This window comes from Rousettus aegyptiacus, unplaced genomic scaffold (assembly GCF_014176215.1).
Source record: "Rousettus aegyptiacus isolate mRouAeg1 unplaced genomic scaffold, mRouAeg1.p scaffold_m13_p_1, whole genome shotgun sequence".
In the NCBI taxonomy this organism is placed as follows: domain Eukaryota; kingdom Metazoa; phylum Chordata; class Mammalia; order Chiroptera; family Pteropodidae; genus Rousettus; species Rousettus aegyptiacus.
In genome coordinates, this window is record NW_023416284.1 from 14,159,810 (window position 1) to 14,181,682 (window position 21,873).

The following is a 21,873-nucleotide window of genomic DNA, read 5'->3' on the forward strand; positions in this document are numbered from 1 at the left end:
ACAAAATTTCAAAATCAGAAAAGACTATGAGAGAACACCAATCAATGAAGTGCTATTTGGAATAAATACTAGAATTTAGACTAATCCTCAGTCTGATGGCCACGATACATATTGGAATAGACTTTTGCATGAATTTGATCACTCACATAGGCAGTTATAGTTTGAAAACAATATTCCTCGCAAGGATTACGAATAAAATAATGTTTTAGGACACAATTGAATTTGAAATAGGTAATGTTTTGAATAGATTTTTGAGTTTTATTGAAATCTTACATGAACAAGAAATTGGAAATACAATCACATCAAAGAACAAATTGTCACGGCTTTGACGTTTAAGCCAAACAAATTTTGTAGGGCAGATTTCAAAAAGGTGTGAAGTTATAACAATTTAAAAACACAGTTAACCTACTTCTAGGAATGCAAAACATACAATCATAGGTTATTTTCAATACAAGAAAACTTAAATTGGTTTGCTTTAATTTCTTAAAACTACTAAGACAAAGCACTAGCTTGTATTTTTATTTACAGCATACTCCGTACTCCTATGTAATCTAACTCAAATCCAAAAAATGAAACTGTCCAAAACCAAAGGTTCTGCAAAATCATGATTTAACAGTGTGCTCAGCTTGTTTTGAAGCTAAAATGAAGCCTGAAACGATAAAAGCATTGTAATCCCCAGAATAAGGGAACTCTGCAAGCCCAGTAATGTCCAAGAGCATTTATGAAAAGAGGAAAAAAATAAAAAGACTTGAGTATATATACAATAGTGATTTCTTCAGCCCAATACAAATGGCAGCAAATTGCTAAAGATGAAACAGTTAAGCCAATTTTTTTTGAAGAATGTAGATCTAGAGCCAATCGTATCTTGCCAATATCATTTTCAAGCCCTCACTTGTCTATTTCCACTGTTGCCCATAAGTATCCTGATAAAATTCCTGGTTGTCATTATTGTAACCATAGTTACCGGAATAGTCACCACCTTGCTGAAGCGGCTGCTGAGCGATGGGTTGGGAACCCCAGTTCTGTTGGTTGTTGGTCTGACGGCGCTTGGAATCAGGCTGGTTGTACCCATCTGCCTTTCTCTTGCCTCCTACATTGCCCCCACGATTGCCCCGAGCTCCACGGGAACCACGGCCTCTCTGTTGTTGTGCAGGACCCCCTCTGCCACCCCTAGAGCCTCTTGGTGGTCCCAAAGGTGCCCCCCTCTGTGAATAGCCAGCTCTACCTCTCGGAGGTGGTGCTCCCCGCCCCCTTGGTGGAGGTGGAGCACCTCGCCCTCCCCTTCCTCCTCCTCTTCCTCTTACTGCATAGCCATCATCATAGCCGTAGTAGGGATCTTCATAGCCTCCACGATAGTCGTGATAATCATAGCCATAGTAATCATCATAGTAATCTTCATAGCCATAGTAATCTGGAGGGTAGCCATATCCACCTCTCCCCCCACCACGACCCCGACCTCTAATTGGAGGTGGCATGCGAGGAGGAGGGTGATAGTAATAATCTTCATACCTAACAATAGAGGGAAGGGAGAAAAGAAAAAACAAATTAGTTTACTTCAATACTCTTTCTGATTTTGTTTTATCAATCTGACTTCCTTTACCAAGTTATTCTCTGTTCAAAGGTATACTTGCTAAAATGCAGACTCACGCAGTGCTTCTGGAGGCCTGTCTAGCAGCTTGGCGCTCTTTCCTTTTCTTGTCTGGTGGCTTGGCTAAGACTATTTCAATCTCTTCCCCTTCTATTTCTTTGCCATTCATTTCATCCATGGCCTATACAAAATTAGAAAAATAAATTTATTTTACAAGTAACAGTATTTTAAAAAATAACTACATAAACATATCTGTGCTAGTTAATACACTAATTAACAATTTACTTAAATATTTTAATTTGCAAAAGATGAATCTAGCAAGTAAAAAAAAAAAAACACAAAGAAAATAGCTGTTTCTCTCAGTCTTACCCTCTTATATGTAAACTACTGCTATTCCTTAATTCCAAAGAACTAATTCTTCACGGTTTAGTCATACCAAAGAAGCAAAGTCCACATACAGGGAAAATGGCACAAACCTTTCAGGATTCAAATTTTTAAATAAATACATGATATTCAACATGTAGTTCTACTACTGTTCTTCCATAAAAATGTTAAGGATATTAAATACAAACGAGGTTACTGAATGAGGTTAGCAGTGAAATTCAACAAGAAATTGACCAAAAAAACCAAACAAACCTGGGTTTACCTTGCAACACTTAACCTGGAATATACTTTGCCTGAACAGTTAGAAGCACAGAGCCCAGAAAAGGCCTGGACTCAAGTACTCACCTGGAAGGCAGTAATCAAAACCATTCTATGTTCTAGTCCTTTATTTATGTTGTTCCACCTAACAGCCTCTGTGATCAAAACAAAATATCACCACCTCACCACAGCTTTTCTATTTCCCCATACAACTTTTTCCTCTCTGGACATATATACATATTCTATCCATAATGAGTATTTAGTGATTTATAAGTCTCTAGACAAAGAGTAAGTCAGTTTAGATATTAATTTTCCCCCCTTTACCATCTTAGCTTTTGGCTAACTTCAGCTAAAGAAACTACTTGAGTCTTGGTATAAACAAAGAATAGAGCATCTACTCTCACCTGGCCATCCTGAATAATGTGATTCCCAGTTGTTGAGCTAAAAATTTTACAATTTCAGGCTTCTCTGGCAACTACTCTACCATTTTTTATGCAATCAGTAATTTAATACCAAGTGAATCAAAGGAATATTCAGAAGGTATAAATTTTATTATTTATCTGTTTCACACCACTTGCAATTTAAGAAGGCAAACATTAAATTCTATACTAAGCTGTGAATTTTATAAGCAATATTGTCTAATTAATTAATTGCCATCAAAAAGCAAACCAATAAACTCTAACTAGTCAAAAATTCTTCTATAAGGAACATTTAAAACCCATACCCTGGGCAGGAAACAAAAACTGCTCAACTATGAGGTGGTACCACTCCACTGATAGAACATGTAGAAAAAGAACCAAGTCTAAGTCACTGAGGATTTTGGATCCATTTTCCCAATTACATAAAAAGGTTTCTATTAGTATCCCCCCACCCCTGCAAAAGAGAGAACAGGAGAAAGAAGAACCTGGAAGTTTTACCTATCAAAGATGGTGTGATCCATTATCAACAGAAAGCAGCAATATTCAGGTTTTAAGTTCTAGACACTGTATGAAACCACTTTTTTCACACTTTTCATTATGATCATCAAGGAATAAATCAATTATATCCAAGAAATATATCTACTATCATTGAAACTGAGAAAACTTAGTCAAATACTATTAAAATTCTAAAATAAAGGCGAAAACTATGAAGAACCATTACCTCGAAACACATCTACTGAATTAAATATGCTATACTGTATGTAAAGTTATATACACAGCTCAGTTTCTTTGATAGGTCCACAAACCAAGGTAAACAAAGTAGTTTTAATACATTCGTTACCTGTTTAGTATTTACAGCAGTTAATTACTATACCTGTAATATTCCAAGGCATGCTGCTATCAAAACTTAGGTTTGCAACAACAGATTATAAAAATAACTTGCCTGAGATCACAAACCTAGTTAGTAATGATCAGGCTTTGAAATATGGAGTCTTTCCTGTTATACTACCACTACACAGAAATTATTAAAAGAAAGTTTCAGGGTTCGGCAAAGCTGAAAACCAATTATATTTCTGCTTTCAAAGTCACTTTATGTATTTAGCAAGTTTAAACAACAGAATTCAATTATTAAGAAGCAAAATTTCAAAATTTCTACCTTAACAGCTGCTCCTCTGTCTTCAAAATGAACAAATGCATAATCTTTCAATTTCTTCACTCTTTCGAGTTTTCCAAATTCAGAAAATGACTTTTCCAGTATTTCTTCTGTCACTGTAGTAGCCAAGTTTCTCACAAATAAAACTTTCACCTAATAGAATAAATAAACAAAATTGGCATTGGCTACTTAACTTTAGCTGGTCTTAAAGTATTGCTTCCTATCTTCACAGCATAGGTTTTTCTTCTCTACAACATTAAGCGCTAAAAGTGCTATCACAGAAGGTGTAAAAACTACCAACAAAATGATTCTGATACTAGTTACCAATTTATATAAATTATTGGTTCCTTCTCCTGCCCTATCATTAAAGCACCTAACACTGTGAATAGGACCTTCGAGAAACCAACATGTAATTATTACTAAGTTAACTTACAAATTTAACAAAGTCCCTAAGTTCCTGCTATAATAAGTTTTTCTTTATTCTCCTAGAACTGGATAAGGTGATTCTAAAGTTCATATGAAAAAACAAACAAGCAAGAATAGCCAGAAAAAAAGATAAAAAACAAAATTTAGAGACTAGCTATACTAGATATAACCAACTATAAAACTTAAATTATTGAATTAGTGTAGTGTTAATCTGGATGAAGATAAAAGCTGGATCCATACATCTCACAATATATACCAAGATAAACTCAGAACAGACCCCTTGCCCCCCAAAAAAGGATGTCAGGGGGACTGAAAGTATTAGAAGAAAATAATGTTATAGAAAATTGTACTGGGAAAGGCTTCGTGACTTAAAGTCTATAAACTATAAAGGAGTGATGAGCTCGACTCCCAAAAATAAATGACTTCTACATGGCAAAAAATAACACAAGCAAGGTCAAAAAACAAACAACTTACACTATACTGCTTCTTTTATATCAGGGTTCCAGAAAATTAAAAACTAAATAGAATAGGCAAAATTCCTGATTACGTAGTTCATACAAAGAAACACAAATGGCCCTTAAACATGGCCATGCCACCCTGAACAAGCCCAATCCCATCTAATCTTGGAAGCTAAGCAGCATCAGGCCTGGTTAGTACTTGGATGGGAGACCACCTAGGAAGACCTGGTGCTGTGGGTGTAAAAAAATAAAATAAAATAAAATAAAATAAAATAAAATAAAATAAAATAAAATAAAATAAAATAAAATAAATAAAATAAAATAAAATAAAAAATAAAATAAAAAATAAAATAAAATAAAATAAGGGACTGTAAGAAGACAAGGTCCTTGCAATCTGTGAGGTGAGCCAAGGGTTGCTTGCCTAAAACAAACAAACAAACAAACAAACAAACAAACAAAAAACTCATGCATAGTAAGAGAAGTAAAATCTTAATGGCTTTGAGATGCCATTTGTTATCAGACTGTATTCTAAAAGTTTCACCATACACTATTTTGACAAGGATGAGGAAAAGAGGCCTCTTGTTTTCTGCCAATAGGAGAGTAAAATGGGACACCTCCTACAGAGGGGAATCTTAATAATAATAGATACATTTACCCTACCTTTTGGCCACAATTCTATCTCTGAGAATCTATCCTACAAATATATCTGCACTTATTACAACTGACATCATACAAGCTTATTCATTACAGTATAACAAGAGAGTAGAAAAAAAACAACATATAGGTGGTTGAAAATACCACGGTACATCCACAGAATGGAGTATTATGTAGCCATAAAAAAATGAGAAAGAGCTCTAAGAGCTGATATGGAGATTGCCAGGATACACTCTTGGTAAGACATTTTTTCATCTCCAAAACAGCTCCAACTTACAGTCAATGTAATAGGCAAGCACTGTGTCATAGTTTAATGGGCAACATTTTATAATTTCTTAGTGGCACGTATAATGGTATACCTTCCTTAGGGCTGATGCAATGTAATAGTAAATAAAACAGATATAGATCAGTGCATACAGTTAAGTTACCAGCAACCACTTGTGTAAGAAATAGAGAAAGAATATATACTTATATTTGTCTGTATTTGCCTAATGAAACTGTAAAAGGATAAACCACAGACTACTAAAACTGGATGCCTAGAGGGACCAACAGGGATATGGTAGATTGGGCTACATGTGGAACTGGGACTTCTCTTGTTTGCACCTCTCTATAGAATTTTGATATTTGAGCTAAGAAAATACATTACCTAATCAAACAAAACAAACAAAAAAAGAACATATCCACTGAACAAACTGTTGCCTGAGGTTAAGAGATTTTATGAATAATAAATATTTGTGGAGAAAATATTAAATCAATGGGTGGAAAAAAATGTAACATTTTCCGACTCTACCTCTACTCGTTACTTTTCTCAATCTTGTCAATACTGAGGTCTAACTCTACATTAAGACAGGCCTCTACTAATTTACTTTTAAACTTAACATGGATCTTTTATTCTTTTGAGATGAAACCATACAATACCATATAAAAACTACTTGTTGAAATTGTGTTAAGAAAGATACATTTAGGCTCTCAGATTTTGTTTGATTATAAAACTAACCCAACTTGGCAAAAGATCGTCAATAAATTATAACTGATAAAGTGAAGTAACAGCAGCTTTGGTAAACTACTCCTCATTAGAAATCAAGAAAGGAGTCAGTACTACTCAATCAAGTTTATTCAATCAATGTTGTTCAAGTTTACAGAAGTCTCTTTTTCATTCTGAAACTTGTTCTTGAGGTTTTCTAACCCTATTAAAAGATCTACAATATATTTCAATCTAAAAGGTTACCAGCAGTATGTGAAAAGTGGTTGACAGGAAAATTAGTAGCCACACTTTAGATTTTCTCAGGATTTTATTCCCACCTCTTCTAATGTGTGATATATCTCTCATACTATTTTAAAAATGTTTTTATAAGTAAACAATTAAGCTACAATCAACTTCTACAAGGTAGAGTCAAAGTTGTAAGGGATCCAAAGATATTTATCCAACCCCAATAGATGACATCCAGTAAGTTTGCTCAAAGTTACAATTGTATTAAAACAAGTGAAATTAAAATTAAGCTAGTAAAAAAGATATCAGGGCTATTTAGGTTCCCACTCCCTTTCCCTGACACCCATCTAACTCAAGGAAAATGAGAAGATACTGAGTAGCACTTCCGAGAGCCTCTGGTTCATTCTCAATGGATCTTCTCTGCTTAACCCAAAGATGTTTTTGTCTATGAAAACTCTGTTATACTATTATAAACTGGGACTCTCCTCCAAACTAATCAGAGTGAGGACTGCCTCCTAAGAATCTGAAATAAAAAGCTGGAGGAAAAGACTTCTCAATCCAGAAGAATCCAACCACTAATTTATAACCATCCATTGAATTACCACCTCCCTGAGAGGGGAAAAGACATGTACCAAAATACTCAAAAATTCACTAAAAGCAGAAATGCAACTCTGATGTGTCCCTTCAATCCCAGGGGTCACCCCAAAGGAAAGCCTAAGAACCAGGATTCATGGCACTATCATTTACCAAGCAAAGATCTTAGCAATGCAAGTATGGGGAGTAGAAGGAAAGTGAGGTCCCTCTACAGCAGTGGTCCCCAACCCCCAGGGCACAGGCAAGTACCAATCTGTGGCATGTTAAGAACTGGGCCTGACAGCAGGTGAGTGGCGGATGAGTAAGCAAAGCTTCATCTGTATTTGCAGCCGCTCCCCAGTGCTAGCTAACATCACCACCTCAGCCCTGCCTCAGATCATCAGGCAATAGATTCTTATAGGAGCACCAGTCCCTGGTGCCAAAAAGGTTGGAGACTGCTGCTCTACAGGACTTGTTATGCATGTTTTGCTCTACCATTTAACAGCAAACATGACAACCCTTTGCCTTTCTTCACAGGGAAAATACCCCAAGGGAGGCTTTATCATTAAAAAAATATATTTTTTTTTTAAAAAGAGAAAAATTAGCTATAAATCTAAATAAAACATAATTCATGGCCATGTAATAAAAGACACAGTATATAACCCATGAAGACTGTAATTCATAAAACCTTGTCATTTTCCCTTGTAAAACTTCTATATAACTAAACAAGTTCTCAGTGTGTATAAAACTACTTAATCGAAAAGATTCATTTCAGTTCCTTTTGTACATTTAATCTGCAGGAAAAGAGATGGTTAATGGAAATTCCTGGATACTAAGACAGGTTGTAATGTCTGGTGTTAAAGCAGGTCCTTGCCTAAATAGTTAAGACCAAGAGCTGCACTTTGTATTTTTTATAAAACTCAAAAAAATTGAGCTTGATTCTGAGTATAAAATTTAGGTAACTGTACCTCCATCCCAAGCAATTGCATTTACCTTAGCCATGACTTCTGGATCTGGTTCTTCCACAGGGTCAGCCCATTCAACTGTAACTACATTTCCCCAAACTTTTACTTTTCCACTCATCAGCCGGCGTCTGGCTTGTGCTGCTGACTTGTGATCCTCGTATTCAAGGAAGCAGAACCCCCGATTCTTCTTTTTGTCATCGGGTTGATGATAGAGAATAACGTCCACCAAACCCTCTGTTAAACCAACAGCCAGATAAATAAGCCAAAAGCATCCACCACACATCTAACGATTAGGCAGACCTAAATCCACTTGCTGAAGAGCAAAAATTAACTGAAGAAGCCTCAAAATGAATCACTAATTACCTAGTAGACAATTAAATCAGTATCATTAGATATGAAATTTGTAATAGTATTTTATGTTCTCTTTTAAGGGGTCATGAAGATATAACCATAAACAGCAAGTCTAACTACTGTATTTTGACATATAACATTCTACAATGTCTTTGAATAGAGTGTTTGATATAACATGACTTTATAAGTTACAAAAACACTACCAAGTAACTCAGAAACCAAATTATTAATATAAATCAAAGAGAACTAACATTCAACAACTAATCATGACCAAAAATCGTCCTCGATTCTAACTTAAAAGTTGTGGTTTTCAACAAAAATAAAAATAACTGCTAAATACTGGTGTCCCCCTGGTCTTAGTTCTATGCCCTCATCTTTCCATATATGTTCCTTCTCAGTAATACCAGCTACTTCTCACTTTTAAGTACTATCTCTATCCTTAAGAATGCTTAGATTTTATTTCTAGCCCAGACTTAAAGACGTTTCAAATGTAACATGTCCAAAATTGCACCACCACTCCCCAAATCTGTCTCTCTAGACTTCCCTATCTAATAAATAGTACCATCATCTGGGTTCTCAAGACAGAAACTGAACTCATTCTTGATTTCTTCCTTAACTTCATCTCCCCTACCTAATGCCAAGTCAATCTACCTTTTGCATCTCCAATGCTATTACCTTAGCCCAATCTCTTCTACCTGGACTACTATGAAAGCTTCTATTCTTAATCCCCTCTAAACCATTATCCATATAACAGTAGGAATAATATTCTATAAGCAGATGTTATACCCTGCTTAAGACCTTCAAATACCTTCTCATTATACATACAATAAAAACTCCTTACATGGTCTACTTCACCGCATTGAAGTCTACTCCTAATTCTACCTTTTAACAACAGTGGCCTTCTCTCTGTTACTTTTATACACCAAGTTCTTTCTTGCCTTAGAGCCCTGGCATGTGTTGCTCTCCTGGAATGCACATCCCTTTGCTCTTTACATGGTACACCTTCCTCATTCATATCTTGGATGAAATGTCACCTTACCAGAAAAGCTTTCCATAACCATCAAAAAAAAGGGACAGTAGCTATTCTCTAGCTAAATATCCTTTATTTCCCTCTTCACAGTGCTCACCAGAATGTGTAAATATTTTTTTGTCTTATCTCTTTCCCCAAAATATAAGGGCAAGGAATAGATCTCTCTGATTGACCACTGCAGCCCAGCACATAACACAAATGCCAGCACTTAATAGGCACTGGACAAACACTTGCTGAAAGAATAAACAGATATGAAGCCAGAAAGGAGCTGGCAGGCAATAAAAACATGATGAGGTCAAAGAACTGTGCCAGTAGGGCTATCTGACCAACACAATTGATGGATAGTGGCAGCGGTTTCAAAGTGGGATGCTAAGAAGACAAGATTCCAGAGTGGCTAGAATATGTGGCGACAAGATCCAGAATGCGACCTGGATGTGGGGGAGCTAAAGTAGAGGAGTGGATATGAAGTGGTCACAAAACAGAGTCTAGGGAATTAGATGGTTCATCCACATAGATATAAAAGTAAGTCAATTTAGGGCAGAAGAGGAAGACAGTGAGCCAACAGCAATCTTCAATTAACGAAAGACTAAAATCAGAAGAGCAAGAGATAATAACCTAAAGGAAAGGAAAGGATAGGTATGTCTGCATGACAAAATATAAAGAAATAGTGCTTTTTAAAAGGTAGAGCGATGGTCTAAAAGTGTTTTTTTAACCCACAACTGTCATTTAGTGGTATCCATCAGCACTTAAAAAATGAAATGGAATAGGAAATATCAGACTAAAGCGTGTATAATAATGAAAGCAAGGTTTCGTTAAATTTTGTTATATAGAAATTTATATAGACCTGTGATATAAAATGTACTTCTCAATCAATTCCATGAATTTAGACTTGGAAATTTTGAAAATATTATCTAGAGGAGGCAAAAGGAAAGAAGAGGATAAGCACTCTCAACCCGTTGGCCCTAAAGCACACTGAATGTCAGAGGGGAAAAGCCTTCACTTGAGGACTACAGGACAAAGACTCTGGCAAAAGAAAAGGTTCAATTAGGGCAAAGAAGTAAAGGAGACATTCGAAGAAATTTCGGATATGAGGGAACTGGTTTAGTCTAAAGCACTATAAAGAGATTTAGACATTGAATAGACATTTGAATTCTTAAGATTAATACAGACTTTTTTTTTTTGCACTTATAAATAACCACTGATTTCCCAAAACTAACTTCTAAATACATTTTTGTTTTACCTGTGACTTTACTGAATTCTTCCAGAATGTTTTCTTTAGTCTTATTCTTCGGAATTGATCCAACAAAAAGCCTGTTGTTTGCCACAGAAATGCACACTCCAAGATGTTTACCAGGGCGAATTTCATAGCTGTCACACTGCAAGGAAGAAAAGAACCAGATACCCCACAACCACCCCTAACTCAGGACAACTGATCTCAATCTAAAAAATTTAACAATTTACGGTCAAACACTCCCTGCCTCATGAACTCAGAGTTCCTTCAGGCTTGCCAAAATATAAATGTGTAACTAAAACAGTCTCTTTCAGTTTAGTTCCCTGCTCCTCCATATATAAATGACTCAAAGTTATTCATTCTATTTTTTAAAATATCTTACTTCATGTAGTGACAGAAAGAAATCTGTGAACACAGTATAAATATATATACATGCCTTACTGTTAAAGTGTATAGCTAAAACTTATTGGATTTTGTTAACCAGAATCACCATAAAAAATATAAAATAAAATAAAAAATAATAAATAAAAAAATATCTTATTTCATATTTCAATTTTACCTAAAACCTTTTTTTCCCAGAGAAATTTCAGAACAAGTACCAGAGACTTATGTCCTTAGAAAGGAAATTAGATCTAGATAAGCCATAAGCAAAATAATAAAATATAAAGATAATGACTATGTTTAATCAATGCAAAGAAAATGTTAACACTTCATTCTACACAAAACAGAATTCTAAATATATACATATAAGGTTTTAAACTGCATATCAAACACAATCCTTTCAAAATTATATGAAATGAAAGGAATAAAATGTGTTTTACTTAAATCACTGTATGATGGTTTCCTTGATAAACTTTAGCTTTTCATGCTTCAACATTACTTACCATTTACTAAGATATGTCATTAAAACATGAAACCGTACATTGCCAGAAATGAAGAAATAAAGCTTTGAAAACTTCTCAATGTTAAGTAAACAAACTGTAAAGAAATGTCCATAATAAAAATTAAAGTCTGGGCCAAGCCAGAAGTGGAACTAATTTAGAAGCAATTAATGAAACCAAAAGACTTGATAAAGAGGTTATCATTCTAGAAGGATTAGAACTAGACTAAGTGAGGCCTTTACATGTCTGGCAAAAGTTTATGTCAAAAAATAATGATATTGTTATTTTAAGTTACTGAGATGGTTGTATCTTAATATAGTAAGACTGAAGATATACTTAATTTGCAGAACTTTGTTACTACTACTACTGCTCTGAAATAAGGGCAAAAAGTAAAAGGCCCTACAGAAAAGAATTACTAAAAGACTATTTTATAATAGAAAAGAGAAAGATTAAAGACAGAGAGGACTGAAGAGCTCAGAAACAAAAAGACAGAAAACAAGAACATACTTAGAAAATAAATAAATTGTATGATAACGCTGGGACAAAAAAAGATTCACAACCATTTCCTGAATTGTGTCCTCAAAGTCACTGTCGCCTATTGTTGTTTCCCAGAACCTATCTCAGCCTTCACTGCACTTTAAGAATCCTATCCTAAAGTGTAACAGCAAGAACTGACATACTTTTTTGTCCTAAATCAAAAGAGAACTGCGGAAGCCAAATATTCAAATGAAACTTTAGATATTAATCACTCTGATGGATAACTTTTATAATTATGGGAGACTTCCCTAACACATTATTCCTTGAATATTTTCATTTTTTTTACTTTTATAATCAGAAAAAATAGAGCAGAGGTCACATACCAGTTCGCTCAATATAAAAACATCCAAAGCAAAAACTAAATAAAATAAAACGATGTTAACTGCAAACATTTTTACTTGAGGTAATTTTCTCAAATAAGACTTGCTAGACAGTGGGTATTTGTTGTTATCACATACCAGTTTAACAGCTTCCTGTGCAGCTTCCTTTCCACAGAAGGTGATAAATGCATACCCTCTGTTCTGACCAGACAGTGGATCCATCATAAGACGTAGATCCCAAATGGGACCAGCCTTTTCAAAAAGGGGCACCAACTCATCCTCATATAAATCTCTTGGTATTTTACCTACAAAGACCTGAAATAAAACCTCTGTATTAGAATCCCAATATAAGCATTTAATTTTAGAACCATAAAGTCTAACTGCCTTTTAAGGGGGTGGGGACACAGATAGTCTAGAAAAATGGGGACAATTTAAATCTTACGAACTAACTAGTTTTATTATAACTTCAGAATCATCAATATAAAATATTCTACATTAAAAATGGAAACTGACCAGTAAGCGTGCAAAAGTTATACTAAAATCTGAAAATTATGTCTTTTGCTCACAAAAATAAAGAGCATGTATATATCTTCATGGAAATATAATGTTTTTATAAAAACAATTAAATACAAGGTTTACGTGGTCTTCCTCAAGTTTTCTCAACTCTAATATCTTTACTACTAAAAACTCCAGTGCTTCAATGCATCCTTTCTCCATCAGAACATTAAAGATATGAAAAAAATTCACCATATGAAGATTTGGTGTTCTATCTTAATTAAAATTACATAGTAGGATTAAATTGTAATATATAATGTTAAATTAGAATTAAATAATCAGAAACCTCAGTAGTTATCATCAGACCACAATTTTCTTCAAGTTTCCACCATGTCAGCAACATTAAAAACAATCTTTTACATCAAAGCTTTTGCAATCCACACATAGTCTTAAAAAGTAAATTAGTATTTGCATGAGATGAATTTTCTAGTCAAACTCTTCTACATCAACATTTCATATTCTGAAAAAATGACCTGATTAAGTAAGTAATAACAGCAATCCAAAAGATGTTAAAATTATACTGAATATTAAATTTCTGATGTTAAGTTCTACAAGTTGTACTATCTTAATACAATCTTTTTCAAAATAATCGAATTCACCTTCACTGCTGTCTGGTACCTGCGGTCTTCTTTGAATCTCTAGCATGATTCTCACACAACAGCTATTCCAATTCTTTTATCTCCTTAAACTCTCCAATGCTGTTCACTAAATCTCATTCTAAGATTGTCTGGGAAAGTTACTGGTTTCCTCACAGTCTTTCCTCTCAGCCTTAAAAAGCTTTCTTGGTATCTATTTTCATACCTTTCCTTTGCCTCAGAGAGAGAAATTTACTTCCTTTCCACGATTAGCTCCTTAACCCTAATAAATAAGCCCATTTCTTCTCACCATCTTCTGGAAATAATTACAAACCTTTGTTCCTTCAACTCTACTTTGCTCAGTACATCCTTTCCTTCCCATTGTTTCCTTCCTCTGTCTTTAAACATGCCAAATCTTTCATAACAAAACAAAATACCAACAAAAATCCTTATTTTAGCGTATATATCTTTCCTTTCACTTTTATGTGCTTTGAACACACACCCCATATTTTAATTCACTTGTGCAGTTATTCTTTTCAACACATCTACTACATGCTTAGTACTATGCAGCTACAGTGAAATATATATAAAACATTTAAAGCATCATCTAAATGATATCCCTACAAAACCATCTAATGAAAACTTACTCTGAAAATCAGTTGGCATCTATGCTCTCTCTAAAATTGTCTTCTTCCTTGAACTCCAACACTAAACTGCATGCCCAATGTCATAATGGACTTCTAATAACCAAATTCAAGTCCTTCCTCAGTTTCATTGTCCTTGCCGTCTCAACAAACATTAACACTGGTGATGGTACCTTCTGTAAATTCTCTTCCCTTAGGTCTTCAGAATCCACCACTAACCTGGTATTTAATTACTTCTCTAGCCTTTCTATGGTGATTCTTCTATCCATCTAATAATAGTCGGTGTGTTTTACAAGATTATAGCTCTATCTTCTACTCTTCACTGTATTTTCTTTAAAGATCATATCCATTCCTAAAGCCTGAAACTATAAAGTTATTTCCCAGATCCACATTGCAAGACCTAATTCTGTAACTCCAACTACCTATTAAACGTTTCCTCCTGATTGTCCTAGTTTTACCCTCAAATCATCAATAAGTCTAGAGCTCCCAACTTTTGTTTTTTGAATATAGATATATGTATAGATAAGGATAACAATATCAGAATACTAATAGTTATCAATGCATGAAAAACCTGTTATTTTATTCTTCTTCCTTATAATTTTCTAAATATTCCACAATAAAGACATGTTTGTAACAAATGTTTCCTTTTTCCAAAAATCAAAATAACTAAAACCTACCGTTGTCAACCAGCTCCTCTGTTTTTTCGTCATTTCTCTTGGAAGAACATAATTTCTGCTGCCCTCCCCACAAGATGACTGAGGAAATAATATTCCCATTAATAAAAAAATCTCAGATATTTTGAATACCCCCCCATTCCCATCCATATCCAATTAATGTTTTTAAGTATCAGCTTGAAGTTGCTCCAATGCATAATGAATGCCTAGCCTATAGAGACAACTGGTTCCCTCTCATAAGACAAATTTTCATGAGACATGGAATCACATATACCTCAGACTCATGCCATGTACTTTTCTAAGTTCCAGAGATAAGTGAACACCACAGACAAGGTCTAGGCATTCATGAAGTTTATATTCTACTAATAGAGACAGATGAAAGTAAAAAAAAATAAATAGTATGATTTCAGGAGGTGTTAAAGGCTAACAAATATAAAAGCAAGGAAAAGGGATAAATGAGGAATAGAATATATTTTAATCAAGAAGGCCTCCCTAAAGAGGTTAAATTTGACTAAGACCTAAGTGAGAAAATTAAGTAAAAATCTAAGGAAAGAGCATTCCAAGGTGAGGAAACAAGTACAAAAAGATGAGAGTACAACTGACATAGCTGAAGAACAGCAAATAGGCCAGTGATGACTGGAATGCAAGGCCCAAACAGAAGAGTGTTGAAAAAAAGAAAAGACATCAGATTAAGTTAAACCATGGTTAGGAGTTTTGAGTTTTATTCCAAACATGCTGGGAAGACAACAGAGAGTTTTGAGCAAACAAGTGATAAGGTATGACTTATGTCCTAAAAGAAATATTCTGGAACTGGGTAGAAAATGGACTGTATAGAGAAACTGGTCAGGTTAATAGGGCAATCCAGGCCAAGAGATAATGTGGCTTGGTATAACAGAGTGATCGCTATAAATGTAGGAAAAATGGGAGAAATGATGAGTTTCAATTATGTTGGATTCAAATCTACATTTTAGTTACCTTGAACAAGTTTCTTAATCAGTGAGTCTCAATATCCTCATCTGGGAATAACATTAGCAAGAAGGTTCGATTTCCATGTGAGCAGAGAGCTCACAACCTGTTTCTCATTTTACCCTCAACATTGAACACAGCGCCTGGGACATAATAACTACTCAATTTTGAATGAATGCATGAATAGCTACCTTATACAGTTAACTTATATCCTAACCATCTCTTCTCTCCTACTCAAGGACACATGGTCCAGCAACAATTTTATCATCTATTTCCCCTTTTATACATGGATTGTTACCATCAGCACACAAGTATAATTTCTCCCTTAATATTTAAATTAAAACAAAAATACATCTTGACTACAATACCTTGCAGCTATTGTCCCATTCCTCTGCTACACTGTGTAGCAAAATTGCTCCAAAGAACTTTATATAATACTTGCTGTCTCAAATTCCTCATTTCTCACTCTCTTGAATCTTCTCTAAATCTGGCTTTTACCACCATTCCTGGCAGAGTAACTAATGACATCCACAGTGGCAAAATCAAATGTTGATTTCCCAGTCCTCATCCTACTTAGAAAGTTTGATATAACTGACCATACTTCCTTCTGTGAAAACTTTTTTCACGTGACTTCTGGGACACCACACTTCTCGTTTTTCTCCCACCTCACTTGCTCACTCTTTTCAATTCCCTTTGTTAGTTTCTGCTCATCTCCTCAGACTCTTAAATGTTGACAGGCTGCAGGGATCAAATCTTAGACCTTTTCTCTTAGCTACACACACTTCCTTGGCGACCACATGCAAACTTGTGGTTTTTAAATAGCATCTAGAGGCATATGCCTCCCTCTACATTTGTAATCTCCAGGCAAAACTCCTGAACTCCAAGCTCATGTAAGCAACTGATCATACAACAGTTAGCAACTTGGAAGTCTAAGAAACATCTAACATAACATGTCGAGAAGTGAACTATCTTTCAATCCTGTTAATTTGCTCTTCTCTAAAGCTTTCCTCATTTCAGTAAATGGCTACTCCACCCTTCTATGTACTCAGGTGAGAAGCCTTGAAGTTATCCTTGCTCCTTTCTCTCAAACCTCCAATATCCAACCCATCAATAAATACTGTTAGATATGCCTTCAAAATATCCAGAATCTGACTACTTCTTGCTAGTTTCAGTTATACAACCTGTATTAGTAACTCTATAAACACTCATTAATGGCACAGCACTAAAAAAAGCTACTGATAAAAGGTGCCCTGAGATAAGAAATATACAAGGGTAACTGACGTTCATTTTGAAATATACTTTTTTGGTGTGGCTAGACTCTCTGGCCTAGTCTGATTAGAGCATTTTTATATTTGAGGATATCTGAATATTTTAAAATTGTTTTGGGAAGTAAATTCTGCTTTATGTTGTTTCTACTAATATAATGCAATAGTGCCTCATAATTACGTGGTTTATCAACCATATTCTCTCCCTACACATTACATCCATATACATGTAAAAGCAAAGAAAGCACACATGCTGTGGTACAATGAAAATATATCTGACATATAGCTAAGGGAAGAAGTTAAGTGGCAGATTATTATACTACTTATATAACACTTGTACCTATATTTTTAGAACCAGACAGGTTTGCATCATTAAGCATACTCAATGTGAAAAACATGTCTTTTCAGCAAAAGTAATTAATTTAATGATTGAATAATCAATTTACAGAAAGAATTCATAAGAGCAAGCTCCTTATACTCTATCATTTGAATGTTAAAAGTCCAACTTAGAGATTTTCCAAGAGAATACTGTTTTATTTTGGAAGAAATATCTACAAATCTGTGGTCAACAAAGTACCCAACATTATAATCACTGGGGTCCATAAAGAAATAGACCAAAAATATTGATTTATCTGAGAAATAGGAGGTAGCCTCATTTTAAAATCAATTTAACTTAGGACATTAAAAGAACTTAAAAAGGTTAAAACTAAACTGTATTCAAGAATTAAGTATCACTCCTTTTAAAGTATTTTAAGCTCAATTTTTAATGACCTAAATAATATATTTTTTTCTTTTTTAAGGCGAGGCAACCCTTGGTTGACTTCACAGATTGCAAGGACCTTGTCATCTTACAATCCCTGATTTTTTTATTTTTTACACCTACAGCACCAGGTCTTCCTACGTGGTCTCCTATCCAAGTACTAATCAAGCCTGACCCTGCTTAGCTTCTGAGATCAGACAGGATTGGACTTGTTCAAGGTAGCATGGCCATAGACTTTCTTTTGTACTTTTGTCTAAATATACTTTCACTTATCTGTTGGTCCCAGAGCCATTCTGGCTCCATATGAGCTATTCAAAGTAAACATTCAGTCATGGGCAAGTAATCCTCCACCACCCCTCCAGAACCAACAGAATCTAGTGAATACCATAACGACAGTTCTTCCTTTACTCACTCGGCATCAAGGCTTTGGAAAAGTTTTGGCTGTCTAATAGTGATCCATCGAATATTCCAACAGTAATACAGGAAGCCCTTTGAGGCTCCAGAAGGAATCAACAGAAGTAACCAGACAGTTCAACAGTCTTTTGAGTATCTACTAGGGTTCTTCCATTATCCCATTTACTTGCTATATTGCAAACATGGAAGCTCTTCCTTACACATAATTCAATTCAGGCACTACAAAGCCATGTACTTTTCGGTTTCCATTAAAGAGGTCTCTGTTACTAGTTCCATTAGTAACACTTCCATTAGTGAATAAAACAAAGAATTAGATCTCAATCTACCATTTCCTTTGAATCCTTCAACAGAACACCAGTTCTATGCAGTTTAAACAAATAAAAGCTTATCATGTAGTCATGATCTCCATAGATATTACATTTATGTCAATGGAGACAAATTAAAACAGAATTTGTTTCCCAAAACAGTTTTTTAACACCACCTGAAGACTATGCAGATAATATAATCAAACTAGGTCTGAGAGCTATGTCACACTAAAAAATATATTCCAAAATTAATACCAATCATTGTTGCATATTTCTTATCTCAAGACAATGCTTGGTAACAATGTCTTGCTAATAACGAGTGCTCATTTGTAAGATTACTTTACAGTAAATTTTACCCAAAGATAAAACACGAAGTCTTCTTATAATTTAATTTTGTCTCAGAAACTGACCCCAATTTCAACTTCATCAAGAGCTAAAAAATTTTAATGACTGTAATGAAACAAACAAAAAAACCTAAACCCCACGGGATTAAAAAATATCAATTAAAACCAATTTATTAAATCTACCAGCAACCCAATATATTAAAAACCTATTTTTCTGATTTTTCAAAACTTTAATTTTCAACAAGTACAGGTCAAATCTCAGGAAATTAAAAATTTATAGGAGGAAGCCAAAACTTTACACTGTGTTCTGTTGTAACAAATTGTATGACAAGAGTGGCTTAGGCTGATCTCATACTATTTCTGCTACAATACCTGCTATATGTAATTATATCTAATATAGAGAAAAATAAATCTTCTAAAGAAGCAATGCAATTTAAAAGAATGTCTATGTATTTTACAATTAGTATTGTAATTATAAAACTGTTTTTAACTAGATACCAACTATTTGTTTCTAATTGGATACTCAAAAAACAGTTTCCTATTAAATCGTTCAGATGCTTCCAGTAAAATCTTAGAATACTAGCAAAGTCTTTCTTTATCTATTTAAAGCAAAGATAAAGCAAGTTTCCAATTAATGAGCTCATTAATAAAAGCAATCAATTAGGTTTAAAAAAGTTCATTTTTATAATTATGAAATAGATAACAACCAATTTTACACGAGGCTGTATTTAGCACTGGGAAGAATATAAATGTTTATTCCTAAGGACTTTATAACTAGTTGAAGAAACAAAACTAAGATAAATGTTATAACTGATAAATACTAACATGGATATCACATGCTGAATGGTATACTACAGATAACTTTTTTAAACTGTATTCCCCTCTTGGAGGTATTCTAGGCTGTCTCAAAAACAAGGAAAAGGCAAAGGAGCAATTCCATTTTAATTATTTTATATGAGGATTTAATTTTTTAAAAAATCCTGATACTAAGAACAAAATTTAAAACCATTAGAAAAAAATACATATGCTGTACTAGTCTAAGAAAGCTGAACTATATTTCTATTTCTTTAAAAATAAAATATAAATGTAGATTTGAAAGGGTTCACTACATAGGCAGAAGATAAAGGATAGCAGGGAGGGGAGTTAATGAGGGGACGAAAGTGAAAAAAAAAAAAAACAATGCAAAAATCATTTACTTGTATACTATGTTTGGATGACATTCATTCCTATAAGGAACATAGATGGCTTAGAGGCCCAATTTCAACCCTATCAATAATTACATAACATTAAGTAATTCAGTTGTTTTTTAAGAGACTAAACAATCATATATAGCTGATTCAGGTATTAAAAAAAATAAAAAGCTTTACATTTTCTTTAAATATACAGAAATAGAAAAAATAGACTATTAACTGTAATGTTTAAAAGAAATTCGGAAAACAAAGACAAATGAATGTAAATTCCATTCTATATACAGAGAACACAACTAGAATTAGTTCTGATACAGATCTAAAAAGTTATGTTACATAGTGATGTCTTTATATAGTTACAAACTAGAAATAATCTGCTTTTGGCTACCTGGAAAATTAAGTTTTAACTTTTGAGAGTGTTACTGATAACAGTTTAAAATGAGAGCGTTAACTTTTAAGATTTCTTAGAATTCTAACCTAAGTAGGAGATACATAATACCACCCAAATATTTAACTGATATCATCACCTAAGGAAGCTACACCCAGTACTTTGTTTTAAAGAAAATCCTATAAAATTATCATTTAATCTAGTTTGAAATTTAAGTTACAAAGCCACGATTTTAGTATCCAAAGAAAAAAACTGTAACCAATCATTTGTCAAATATTGTGTGCCTACTATACTGCTGCATTATGCAAGGCACTAAATACAGACAGTTGAAACACCAAATTGGAAAATGTCCCTGCTATAATAGAGCTTACATTTTGGCCCATAGTTTTCTCCATTTAAAGGATTAAAATAGGCTAGTATAAAGACATATGAAGAAACCTTTATGAAGGCACAGATGAAGGAGGAATTACTTCTTTGCTCAAATATAAACCAATGTGCGCAACCTTTTATTCCACATCCTTCCCTTGTGAAACCCACTCCCATCAATAAATATCTCAGTAAAATATTGAGTACCCTCTACGTGATGAAGGGCAGGGAGGGTCAAGGAGAGAGGAAAAGCACTATTCAAAATCAGATATAAAACAAAACCAAAAACAGAAAAACAATTGTTTCTCTTTAATACCTCACCCAAGCACCTAAAATGGTGTGTTGCTAGTCGCATAGTTTTAGCAATCAACTCCAAGAAGTCTACATTCTTTTACAAAGTGTTTGAGTATCTACTAGTCATATGATTATCCTTGCTTATGATGGCAGCAAAATACAGATGGAGATCAAAAAAAATAATAGCTAAACTTTTAAAAAAGAATCAAGTATTTTTCCTAATTGCACAACAGAGAGAATAATCTACACACTGGAAAGATTTTGGCAAACAGCTGACGAACACTTACTTCTGTTCCAATTCCAGGTTGCATGCCAGAATACACACTGTCTGGTGGAGGACCACCATACTTCCTCTGTCCTGTGGTTACATCCAGAGTATAACCAGTCCTCTCAAGCAAGGCCTAAAGATAATTATACATCTGTTTATTCTTGAATAATATCACAAATCAGTATATTAATATTTTCCAAAAGCACCTCATCTCTTAGGCTATGTATCGTATAATTAGGTTAAAAAAAAAAAGTCAAAATTCACACTGGTTCCTCTCACACATTGCTCCCACTTTATTTTACTTCTCCTTTCCATACATTTAATGGAAAGAGTTATAGGCAAATTAAGTCTCTAAGGGCACACTTTCTTCTGTTATGAGAACAGAAAAAAAGGGCAGGGGTTATTAATAATTTGACATATGCTGAACCCA

The 21,873-nt window shown here is 34.1% G+C and overlaps 1 protein-coding gene and 2 pseudogenes across 10 annotated transcripts in view; 1 reads left to right on the plus strand and 2 right to left on the minus strand.

Annotated features, from left to right (window-relative positions):
- Nucleotides 1-232: 232 nt before the first annotated feature.
- Nucleotides 233-21,873, minus strand: part of HNRNPR (heterogeneous nuclear ribonucleoprotein R) — a 29,882-nt gene continuing 8,241 nt past the window's right edge. For 3 of the 10 annotated variants that reach the window (XM_036229928.1, XM_036229913.1, XM_036229918.1), the window contains 8 exons: nt 21,463-21,576; nt 14,890-14,967; nt 12,577-12,753; nt 10,710-10,845; nt 8,117-8,331; nt 3,806-3,955; nt 1,648-1,769; nt 233-1,509 (listed from right to left, as the gene is read on the minus strand). In XM_036229928.1, coding sequence (XP_036085821.1) covers nt 897-1,509; nt 1,648-1,769; nt 3,806-3,955; nt 8,117-8,331; nt 10,710-10,845; nt 12,577-12,753; nt 14,890-14,967; nt 21,463-21,576 — 1,605 coding nt within the window. In that variant the 3' untranslated portion in view covers nt 233-896. The remainder of the gene's footprint in view (nt 1,510-1,647; nt 1,770-3,805; nt 3,956-8,116; nt 8,332-10,709; nt 10,846-12,576; nt 12,754-14,889; nt 14,968-21,462; nt 21,577-21,873) is intronic. The other 7 variants (XM_036229929.1, XM_036229924.1, XM_036229926.1 and 4 more) reach the window with 5 other exon arrangements.
- LOC118605066 lies at nt 4,808-4,926 on the plus strand (annotated as a pseudogene).
- LOC118605411 lies at nt 17,994-18,112 on the minus strand (annotated as a pseudogene).